The sequence below is a fragment of the Eurypyga helias genome, unplaced genomic scaffold, assembly GCF_000690775.1.
Source record: "Eurypyga helias isolate BGI_N326 unplaced genomic scaffold, ASM69077v1 scaffold7118, whole genome shotgun sequence".
Taxonomy (NCBI): domain Eukaryota; kingdom Metazoa; phylum Chordata; class Aves; order Eurypygiformes; family Eurypygidae; genus Eurypyga; species Eurypyga helias.
In genome coordinates, this window is record NW_010268792.1 from 47,253 (window position 1) to 59,830 (window position 12,578).

At 37.3% G+C, this 12,578-nt stretch overlaps 1 protein-coding gene across 1 annotated transcript in view; it reads left to right on the forward strand.

The window, feature by feature from the left end:
- Positions 1-12,578, forward strand: part of CACNA1D (calcium channel, voltage-dependent, L type, alpha 1D subunit) — a gene marked incomplete at its 5' end in the record, with an annotated part of 95,331 nt that overhangs the window by 39,510 nt on the left and 43,243 nt on the right. The window contains 6 exons of the mRNA XM_010157852.1: positions 232-376; positions 1,087-1,288; positions 2,485-2,643; positions 4,026-4,136; positions 7,046-7,075; positions 9,485-9,568. Coding sequence (XP_010156154.1) covers positions 232-376; positions 1,087-1,288; positions 2,485-2,643; positions 4,026-4,136; positions 7,046-7,075; positions 9,485-9,568 — 731 coding nt within the window. The remainder of the gene's footprint in view (positions 1-231; positions 377-1,086; positions 1,289-2,484; positions 2,644-4,025; positions 4,137-7,045; positions 7,076-9,484; positions 9,569-12,578) is intronic.

Below are 12,578 nucleotides of genomic sequence, written 5' to 3' on the forward strand. Positions count from 1 at the left end.
AGAATGTTGCATTATACTTTTGAATAAATTAAACTGTAGCAGATATGGGCAGGCATGTGTCAGGCCATTTAGGTTTGTGTAAATTGGAATAATCATTTTAAATCTACCAGAAAAAACAGGTTAGCAAGGAAATAAAACAAGCTTAGGAAGGGGAGTAAAATAAACTCTTTTGAATAACTCTGAGGCTAATTTAATATTTCACTAATGACAGTTTGTTTCTTTCCCACAGAGGGATATACATTGTTTATAAAGATGGAGATGTTGATAATCCAATGGTCAAAGAGAGGGTTTGGCAAAATAGTGATTTCAACTTTGATAACGTTCTGTCTGCTATGATGGCTCTTTTTACAGTATCCACTTTTGAAGGCTGGCCAGCGTGAGTGAATTCTCCATGTTTTCACAGCATGTTAAGTTGGTTATATTTTCCAGAAGAGTTCTTTATCATTTACCATGCATTTTGGGGCAACAAGCCGTCTTAAGTGATAGTTAGTAATGGAGGAAGGAAAAAAACCTACTAGCCTTCTGAATCTGTGTACTTTTCCCATATTTCTTATTTCACCTCTCTCTATAAAGGGCAAATACAACTTTCTATATATTGTTTGATTTCTCATCTTTCAGCTACTTTTGCCATAATGAGCTATTCTTTAGCTCTAATGGAAGCAATGCTTTCAGATGTTTATCCATCGATGCACATCAATACTAATATAAAAATTTTAGGCCTTTGCCTAAAACTTTTACTCTAAAATCAGCAATAGTACACTGCATAGAGAGGACTAGGAAGAGCAAACTACCACTCACTATTTCCCTAGATGAGAAAGTCTTAGAGGATAGCTTTATGTGTGTGTGTGTGTGTGAAATAAAAAATACAGTCTTCTGGTCATTACCTTGTATGCTTTTTTCCAAAAGCATAAAGATTTTTGTGGTGTGATTTGTCTGGTTTCGATATGCTTGTAAGCACTGTTAGTAACCCAGAAAACATAACAGTAAACAGCAGACCATTTCTGAAATCTGTCCTCTGAGTCTGCACATTTTACTCTCTTTTGTCATTTCAATCTTAATTAAAATAAAATTTTGTTTATTTTTCAGGCTGCTGTACAAAGCCATTGATTCCAACGGCGAGAACGTAGGACCTGTATACAACTACCGAGTGGAGATCTCCATTTTTTTCATCATCTATATCATCATTATTGCTTTCTTTATGATGAACATATTTGTTGGTTTTGTGATTGTTACATTCCAGGAACAGGGAGAACAAGAGTATAAGAACTGTGAGCTGGACAAAAATCAGGTTAAAATAAATACTGAACTCTTTTGGAAGTATTCTTATTTATGCATGAAAAGCTTCCTTTCGGCTTTGGGTCAGAAGAGGGCACCAAACACACATCTTAGTGCAAAAAGGGATTGGGTACATACTATCAACTGGTATTCAGGTCACTGAATGTTGTCCTTCCCTTAAGCCCAACATACCAGTCTTTCTGTTGTGCAAGTGTTACATTAGGCTTGTTAACTTCTTAGTGTCTCACTTGTTGGTGTTACCTCAAGTAGAATACAGCACTTGCCAGCTTACCCATAGGCAGAGACAGGTTTTAGAGTAAGAACAGAAAAATAAATTTTGTGTTCCAAGTAGTCTGAAAGTGTTCAGAATGTTTTACTCTTCCGTCCTCTTCCCCCTCCCCGTTTATTTGGAACTTCACAGGGGACATTCAGATTGAAATTAAAAAAAAAAAAATCTATCCCATTTTACTGTTTAATCCTTGGACTGAGAAACTTCTCAGTTACCAGACATGATTTTTCAGCTGCTCTTGTCCAACTGTCACACATTGCATTTAAATAAAGTTAGCATAAAACTTTAGCCAGCATTCCTCCTGTATTTTTTGCCCCATCAGTCAATTTTTGTAAGGATACTTCAAAAGTCAAGTGGAAGGCCCCGAGTACGTGAAGATGTCAGGCACTGATAGAGTGGGAGATGAATCCATGGTGTTCCTACATATGTGACATGGTTTTGCTGGGCAATTTAAACTATTAGGAATAACTCTTCCTCAGAATTCATTTTGCTGACTTTAGGGTTTTATGCTACACAGCTACATTGGTGGTTGAGAACTTATTAAAGGCAAAGCATGACTTACAGATGAATTACTAGTCATGCTATTAATAGTCATGCTATATACTATACGTACACATACGTATCGCCTGCAGTATACTGCTGTGAACTGCACTGTGTAACGGTGAAGCAATTCAGAATTTCACAAACATTGTTTGATTCTTTGTGTGTGGCTGAGTAGTGCATATGATTAGGTACAGTTGTAAATAATCAAGGGAGGATTGTTAAACTACTTGATTAACAATAATAGAAACGTCTATAGCAAGTACATAGACTGCCTGTTTCAAAGACTCAGATTTAACAATTTGCACTTATTAACAGTTAATCAACTGATAACATAATTAGGTATGATCTGACAATTTTTGGTGTATTTGCTTTTACAGCGTCAGTGTGTAGAATATGCCTTGAAGGCACGTCCTCTTCGTAGATATATTCCAAAAAATCCTTACCAGTACAAGTTCTGGTATGTGGTGAATTCTACTGGATTTGAATACATCATGTTTGTCCTCATCATGCTGAACACACTTTGCTTGGCTATGCAGGTAGGAAACCAGAAGCTCTTTTGAAGCTGTTGGCCCAAATTGCAGGGAAGGAATGGGTGATATAATGCCTTCCATATTTGGCAACCTGTGTATCTTCATGAAGTGAAAAAAGCCGTTTCTGATCATAGTACTCTTCTGTGACGTGTTCTAATCTGTTCATCAGTTCTCTGAATTAAAGTTGTTTAAAAGAGCTTGATGTTGGCAAAGGTCTTCCTAACCTAATCAAGCTCTTTGAGCTTTATTTTGTGCCTGCAGTGTAATTTAATTTCGTAGAATCATAGAATTTATATTATTTGTGTGTGTTCCTGGGATAATACATGTGCAAGAAAATCCGAAGAGAACACAGAAGTCTAATTTTATTAGCAAACATGTGTCTCAATGCCTTAGGTTCTTTCATGTAATATATTCTTTTACTGTAAGCATTACTTCACTGCAGTGTAGTTTCTGTACTTGCCCTGTGTTCGTTTTGTATGTACAGTACAGCATATTTAGTTGGATTGGATGGGATGATCTTTAAAGGTCCCTTCCAACCCAAACCATTCTGCAATATTTCTATCCTCTGTGTCTGTATGTTCTTCAGAAGTTTAAAAACTTAATATGTGGAGTTGACTCTAGTTTTGTGTGATAATGCCAACCTCACACAAGCTTGTTCTTGTGTATTATCTGTATATACCTGTGTCCATATTATCTGTATATACCTGTGTATATATGGTATACCGTATATACCTGTGTGTAGTTTTGCATGTGTGGGGTTTTTTTTTTTTTGCATGTATATGTATTTATTATTCTAATTTTTCTTCATCATGTATGCAGTTCTTCACCAGCTACTTCTCTTACCTACTTTTCCAAGTTGTCTCTTTTCCCTAGTACTTCAGATTTTGATAAGAATAAGAATGGTTCAAATGCAGTTTACAAAACCATTCCGCTTTGTTTGGTAAACTTGCATGCACTGTCTCCTCTTGAAAAATACCACCCCTACACAATGTATGTTACTCCATGACCAACATACTGCAGCTTTTCCAAGCAGGTGTTACACCAAGTTAAGTAATTTTAAAGCCTAGCATATAAAACTTGGGAAAATACTGTTGTCTAAGGCTCCTCTTTGGAGGGATCAGTTTTCTTCTCAAAACAGTCTCCCTGGAGATTCCCTTAGGATGGAGAGGAATGACAATTTTGTTCCACTTAGTGCCTAAGCGGAATAAACATCTCCTTTCTTGACCAGAGATATTCAGCTAGTCTTGTATGTATACAGGTGTGCATCATAAATACTACTAGAAAATATTTCCCTGCTGTGTTTTTTCCAACTTTGTCTTAGGCTGCCTTACTTTCTCCTAATATTTTGAAGCTTTTACTTCTAAAAGTGTTGTATTTTTCATTCACAGCACTATGGACAGTCTAAGCTCTTTAATGATGCAATGGACATTATGAACATGGTTTTCACAGGAGTGTTCACTGTTGAGATGGTTTTGAAACTGATTGCATTCAAACCCAAGGTAAGTTTTAGATATTGATTTAATTAGGTCATCACCACAGGAATTAAGTATAACGTAAGTTTCATGCTAGCTATGTATTATTCAAAGTACAAAAAGAACCTACATTTCTCACATTTATCTATCAGTGAAATCATAACAGGAATGTTAATCTGATTATATATATACATACGTATGTAACTCCAGGAAATGAAACTCAGGTATTGGAAAAGCTATTACAAGGTGCTTGATGAGATCTGGAATATTTTGAGGTAATGAAAATGTCCCTTTTCAAATCAGATAAATCATTTCCTGTTACAAGCACTACCAATTCTTCTGTTCATGGTATGACATTCATAACTTTAGACTAAGTTAATCTCCAGGAAAGGCCTGTACGTTATTTTATATTTCCTTTTCTCAAGTGCAAAATTATTTCTTTCCTTTATAAAATATAACCAGGTAGTGCAAACATACACATAAATCTTTTGCTTATTTAATAGCCTTTTTAGATTTTCATGTTTTCAGTTATACATACACACTATTTGGTAGAGGGCCCCACAGTGGGGGCTTGATTCCATGCCTTAAAGGGACACTGTCAAAATGAATAATGCAGACACATCTCCAAAAGTAGATTTGCAAGAGAAATCGATAACTATAATTACGAATTGAAAAAAAAAGTTGAAAATCAGACTGTGACAGTTAATGCAGTCTTTTTGTTCTGCTCTCATCCCTCATTGATGACAGTGCTAAAGTTAATAATGAAAAACTAAACTAAATTTTGTTTTCAGTACAATAAAATCAGTATTTATTCTGGGCTTATATCTATGTAAATAAGTGAAGTGTGGTCACTCATTATATATGGAATTTGAAAAAAGCCAGTCGTGCCTTTGGAAGTTTATGGATCTCGCCATCTAAGACTGGTATTTCTCATTTTCCATTGTCCTCCTTTTAAAGTTATCAGGATATCTGCATCTGTAACTGGCAGTGAACTGTGCCCTTTCTTGGGGTTAAGTAGCAAACTGGGTGACTGTAGGCTGTGTGGGCAATCTTACTCTTCCTTTAAACAAGCAAACTCTGATACTTAGAGCAACATAGTCATTGCTGCCCAGAGCTCACGTGGAGTTAGATGTGTAACTCCTTTCCAGAGCTACTTACTCAGCTTGCATTTAGTCGTGAGCTCGGCTGTGGAGCCTGAGCTACTTGGTGTAAAGCCAGCTTGTATTTGCCCGCCTGATTCATCATCAGTGAAGAGATGGCCCATCACTGGAGGTCTGATGTTGAGATGTGCAGCGTGGAGTCCTGGGTGAATGCTTACCCACTCCCCCGTAGCCTCGCTCTGCACCCTCCAGTCCACTGTACATTTCTAATGAATTTACTTGTAGTTTTGTGGCACCTATCTTATTTAAATGCTAAGGATTTCACATGAGACATAGCACAATATGAGGCCCCAGAGGAGATAGCTCAGGTGTGGACCACAGAGTCATGAAAATGCTGATTGTGTTTCCCGATTTGTATTTCCTGTTCTGTATCCTTGTTTCACACTGAAGTTTCAGAAGACTTTGCTGCACTTTATCATCTGCTCTCTGAAAGAAGATTGTGAATCCTTGTACGGTTTTCTACACACTTGTGACTTTAGTGAGAAATAGCACCTAATGCAAAATAGAGCGGTCTGATCATGAGTGTAGAAATCACAGTGCTCCATTTGTATTACGGGCTTCTTACTCGTTACCAGATGCAGTGCCTTAATGCTGATCTCTATGACTTTGGGCAGTTCTTACTGTGACAGATCCCTGGATCTGAGCCCTGAAAGTTTCAAGGGCAGACACTGTCAGTGACAAGTCCCCACTTCCTCAATTCTGTTCCCCCATAGATGCCCTTACACCTTAAACTTGTTAATTAGCAGGACAAGGTTAAAAAGGATGTGCTATTAATCAGACTTTTGGCAGATTAATTAGCAGGAAGGGAAGTGAGTTAAATATCCTTAAACTGTTTCCTGCTATTCTTTGAAGATTGTAACTTCTTAAATTGTCAGATACTCTTTAACAAAACACCTATTGTCAACATATATTACATGATTAATAATTGCAAATCAGCTATCAGTCTTAAGCAGAATGTAAATGTCTAATTTACGTGACTAATTCATCTCTGTGTTTGTGCACTGGTGGATTTCACAGTCTAGTCTGGCTGAATGACGAGTTTCATTCATTAATTTTGTGCATTTAAAAGATTATTTCAAAGATGCTCAAAGCATCAAGTAAAAGCTCCATTACTCACTCTAAAAATAAGAGTAGGTAGAAACATGTTAGTGTTTATCTCACCTGCTTGACAGTGTCCCCTTAATATGTTGGCAAAAATCATGGAAAACTGTCATCTTCTGGTTTCGCTGGCCATGCAGACATAAGGCTACTGTAAATTATTGATACTCTTGCTGTGATACTGTGTTGTTTAAAACCAAGGTACTGCAGACTGCCTGCCAGCTCTGAAGTACATAAAACTTCAGTAAGTGATAGATACTAACGTTGATGCTGAGTGTCTGGTACACAACTGGGAGATTGGATCACACAGTACTTTGCAGAATGAGACCCTAAACTTTTCAACAGAGAACTGAAAGTACTCAAAAAAAAATTTATGTGGTAGATCTATAGAAACATACTTTGGTGTTAATTCTCAGTGCCTACATATTCCCCAGGATTTGTGATTTTATCCTTCAGCATTTCTCAATGAACAAATTTTTCATAATGTAAGTGAAAAGAGAAGGCAATTTTTCTTCACATTGTTCTTCACATTTGCTAAAATTTGTTACTTAATACAGTACAAAACCAAATACAGCTATGAAGTCTGAAATAATGCATCAACACATAGCATGTGTACAGCTTCATGATAGCTAGCTGTTACTTTAACTTGTAATGATTTTCCATGTTGTTTTAAATCAGATTTTTGTAAGAAAAAAGGAAAGATGGCTAGTAAGTGAATTGATCTTGGGTCATTGCAGTGATGAAAACAACTTATTTGCATGATGTTTATTTGCTGTGACTTGTCCATTCCTCCCTTTTCCAAAACCATCTTTATTTTCTCTTAGTTCTTTTGTTTATTTGTATGCTTTTGCTTTACATATTACTTTGAACAATATTTGTCTATACTGATGGAAAAGGTTTCAAAAAATAAGTGTGTAAAGTATTTTAGCTGTATTGAATCAAAATGTGGATTTGTTATTTCAGTGCCTGATATTGCAGCATGTGTAATAAAGTCACTTTCTCTATAGCTAAAAGTAACCTTTGTTTGGAGGACCTGTTTTGGTTCCCGTGGTTGTAGAGGAAGATGGATTGTGTTGGATCAGCACCCCAAGATTGTGCTGATTATCTGTTTGCCGTTTGCCAGAAGTCTTTTACGTATATATACAAATATCGCTATTTTAATAGCACGAAGGATACTTCTTTTAAATAAAATAAATAAGGAATATGAATGATCAGGAAGAATATTGGGAGAGTAGCTCTCCTTTGGTTGGCACCTGCTAATCTCTTTAGAACTGGAAATTTCGGTTGCATTGAGGTATTTCAGCATGATGTCTGGTAGAAATTTTGGGAGTGGCTTGTTCTTGTGAAGTGGGATGAATAAGGAAGGAGCAATAGGGAATCTTGCAGGAGCCCTGAGAAAAGCCGCATTTGTTCAGGAGGCCAAATCCATGAACATCGGCTTTTGTCCCAAGGCTGGAATTGATGATTAATCCTAAAGAACCAAAGCATGTGGCACAAAGGGCTGTAGAGATAATCATACTCTGATCTGTTTTCCTCTTACAGCCCCTTCCTTAAATAGGGAATGATAATAGTAACCTGAGTTTTAAAAGAGGTAAAGGAGAGTAGCACTAGAAACACAATGAGGCTTTGCTGACTCTGCTCAGTGCCGACTCTCCTAGAACATGCTGTAGAGCTGTGGTTTTCTGTAGCAGCTCTCTTGTAGTTTCCAAGAGCAAATTTCCACACAAAATTAGCTTTTTTCCAAATAGTAATGCACTCCAGTGTAACCTCTAAACTGTGAAGTTAATAGAAATTCTAACAGTATAAAATCTTAAGGAAAATATTGTCCAATTCTGAAAAAAAATTGTAGTTGATGTTGCTTTTCTATGCTATCAACACATGTAATAAACTACTCAGCTAAAACATTGTCTTACAGTAAACACTTGCCATTTTAAACTTCTAAACTTATTTTGTAGAGCTGAAGAATTAGTATTTTTAATTTAATTACCTGGAAAGCAGAATGTACATGTACAAAATGTACATTTCAGCCTTTGCCATGTAATGCACATTTCTTAATCCTGGTTGGCTGATAAATTCATATAACTGAATGAAAAAAGGGCAAGTTCAGTAATTTTTTCAGTTCTGAATTTCTGTAATAATAGGGCAAAATCCACATATTGCAGAAAAACTCCATATCTTGTCTTGTCTCTGTAGAGCTGCCTTCAGCAGAGTAATACATCTTGATTTGTTCCCAGTGACAGGATCATCCTGGAACCTACCTCAAGGTTTCTTCTGAAATATCTTTTTGCTCTCACAAGAAGTTTTGGTGCCAATAGACAGCTGATTGTATGACAGCACTTTATAATCATTTGCAGCTGCGTGCCAGTAACATACACATAGGAATATATTTAAAGCCATAAAATATCAGAATAGAGACTAAGCAATTTATGAAAATAAGTTTTGATACATTGGGCTGGCTGCGTTGAAAGCGTAAAGAAATTTTTCAGGTCGCTGTGGTTCCTAGCCCTGACCTCACTGGTTACAGCATCAGGCCTTGACTGCAAATGTCGTGTGAGTTCCCAAGTTTATGAGTAGAAGATTAAGTCAGTTCTCTAATATTTGTGCACAGTTCCATGTTAATAATTGTGCATGATTAACCAGTGATGAGCTTTGACCCTTTATGATAGTCCTAAGTGACTGCTAAAATATTCAAAGTCATTAATGTTAAGGAGGTTTCAATTGGCTTGGTCTTGTAGAGATATTATTAAAGGGATTTTGTCACGCTTATTAGGGTACATATGTCAGAATTTTTCAGCCTTGCTAGAAGTCCAGAACCAGTTTTGGGTGATGGCTTGCTTGCCGACGATGTATTATGCATGTGTACTGTGTGTGCGCGCGTGCGTCTGTCCGTGTGTGTGTCTGTACATGTATATATATGAAGTATATATATACACACACATGCACATATATGTTGCTTTTCCTTCAGTAGGCAATATTGTTTGTTTTTGTTTTGTTTTCTCATTAGACCACAGGTTTTGTTTAACTAATTTCTGTTTATGCAAAACTAAACAGAAGTATGCAAATATTTGACATTTCATGTGTAATCACAAACGTTTGCACCCTGCCTGCTCTGTTCAGGGCTATTTTAGTGATGCCTGGAATACGTTTGACTCCCTCATCGTTATTGGCAGCATAGTAGACGTCGTTCTCAGTGAAGCTGATGTGAGTATACCCCAGCTTACTTTCCCCAGTCCCTACTTCTCTTTCTCTGTCTCCCCACTATTTCCATCATCTGGACAAGTCACAGATTTTGATCTGATGTTTCTAAAGTTTGAGTACAGACCAGTCATAGGTCGATTATGTTGATATGGGAAATAAATAGCCTTTTTTTCTACCAATTTTTTGTAGCTATGACAGGGAAAGATTAGATTGTATAGTGGTGCATCAGAGGAGCCTAGAGTGTTTCTGTGTTATAACACTGTCCTTTTCTTCTCTTTTTCTGTTTGTGTTTTTCTCTTGCTCTCTTTCTGCTGAATGCTTGTCCTAACAGCACTATTTCACTGATGCATGGAACACTTTTGATGCCTTAATTGTTGTTGGTAGCGTCGTTGATATTGCTATAACAGAAGTTAATGTAAGTAGCAACTGTTCATGCACTAAAAAGTAATTGCTGTCATCAAGAAATGCAGAAAATGTAAACTTTATCGCCCCAAATCCTTTTCTAGAAAAGTATGTTTTATCCTTGAATCAGGCCAAAACATTGATATAAATGTTTGTACGAACTGTTATTATGGATCTATATACCCTTATAGCTGCACATGCACACAGCATAGTGAGGCAATGAGACTTACATGTTTCTGTGTATGAACAGAATCTATTTAAAGCATTTCGTGTATGAAAAAGGAATTAAGCCTCTATTACTGTTTTACTCAAAGCCAGTGATTATTGTAGGTAGCTTGAGAAAGATAATTCAAGATTCCTTCAGTAGTTTCAGTGCCTCAGTTTAAGAAATAATGATTTTGTTTTCTGTGGGCGGTTTGGTTTTTGGAGTTCTATTAGCATTCATATCTCATGAGGTAGCACGAGAAGGGTACATAAAGTAAAGCCTTTCTGTACCGGGGAATATAGAATGCTTATTTTTTCCTATTCCTTTTTCTTTTCCCATCCTGCCATAAATGTTTTGAAATTTTGAATTACTCTTAAAGTACTTAGAAAAGTCCATCTTTTTACAAAAATTTTGACTGATGGCTGCTACACACATAAGTGTTTGGACAACAGAAAGAACACTTTCCAAAGAAAAAAATAGGGAAATACTCATTTTTGCCTGTTTTCTGACTTGCTAATTTTTAACAAGGAAAGCTGTATCACAAAAATGAGAAATGAAAGATAACAAAATACAAACCAGTTCTGTAGCAGATATGCAAGTGCTTCCCATACTGACATGTTTCTCTGCGTACCCAGCCAAAATAAAATTTCAGAGGAAAGTGCCTCTTCCCTCTAATGCTTCTTGAGAGCTCATAAAGGGAGGCTGAGGAAGAGGGAGGCTTGGATCCAATGCAGCCACTGAAAGCGCTCAGGGGGCACCCAGACTCAGTAGGTGAGGTTAGTGTATTCCACCTGCTGAAGATCTTGCCTACTTATCATCCTGAGAACTAAGTTATCCAGAAATACCCATGATCCAGGAGATCCGCAACGTTTGCATATTTTCCCTGTATCGAAGGACAGGTTAATCAGAGAAAGCTGCAGATGTATTTAGTTGCTCAGTATTCTTTGAAGATACTTAGCTTGCTTTTCCACAGCAGTTTATGAGCTGCCAGTAACATAATGTTGCTTTTCTCTTAAATTCGTTTTAGTAAGCTACTGGCTACACATCTTTTTTTGCCCCAGTGGATTTTATTACTTAGCCAAATGGTTTCTTTTTGGTAGGGTTACTTAATATGCATCATCTTTCAAAATACTACTTAATTTGAGTAAATACTCTTCAGGAGTGAGTATTTAAGTTGCAATATCATATTTTGGGGAAACAAATCCATCCTGTGGCTATCCTTGCCATGTAATTGAAACAGTTTTTCCGAGAAAACACATTTTAAAATTTATTTTCCGAAGTGTTTCATGTCAAAACCCCAATTCTTAGGATAACATTCCTCCAGACAGTAGCAGAAATGATACCCTTTACTCCATTGAGACAGTACCTCGATGTTGGAGCTGTGAACACCAGGATGATAAAATTGCTCAGGAACATGGAAGAGAAACTGTCTTTGAAAAAGCTGTGATCTGTTCCAGGCATTGCAGGATGGGGAAAAAAAAAACAACGACACATAAACCTCAAGTGAGAACTGTCTAGAAGACACATTTTGGCTTTCAGTGCGTAGTTCAGATCAGCAGCCCACCTACTCAGAGCTTGGATTTGTCAGGCTGGTCTCAATTGAGGGCACGGTTTGAGGATTTCTTTCGGCATCTCTGTGAGCTTAAGCAGCCTTCGCCCACAGCCCTCACCCCCGTAGCTGTGTGAGCTGTGCTTCCACAGTCTGGGAACCACAGCGCTGGCTGGATGAGGTGCTGAGCACGAAGTGTTGGCAGAGCGTGGGCCATGCTAGGGCAGCAGTGTGAGGATAAGGCACCTGGCAAAGGAAATTCTGATACTGGGCCCATGCAGGTCTCCCTTCGGAGCGTATCAGCATTGGCACGGACAACATCAATCAGTGGCTGTTGAGAAACAGGGATGTACATAGGTTTTAATCATATTTGGTTCTAATCTATTTGGTAAGCACAGTAATACCTATTATAAATGCATTTCAACCAAATATAGAAAATAAATGTGGATGTTTTTTGTAAGATGGCAGAACGTCTTTAAGCACACACAGTCTATCAGCCTTCATTACAGACTTCAGTTTTCTTTATACAGCTGCAAATTCTACACTGCCCTCTGAAAGAGTAAACACAAAAATAATTTTAAGGCTGATTCACCTTAAAATTCCTTTCTGGTTTTATGTTAAATTTAGGATTATCTTGATGGAGGAGTGATAGGGTAACGTGGGAGCAGCAGGACCTTAGACTGAACCTTAAATTTCAGACTGCTTTTGCTCAGTTCTCAGTGGGGGATGGATTTTTTCTATCTGTGAACTGAAAGAACCTGAGCTGACAGGGAGGGCCAGTCAGCATGAACTGCGTTGTCCCATTGAGATAGTTCTCAAACTGTAGTTACAGTTGACGGAGCAGTTTTTTAAAACCT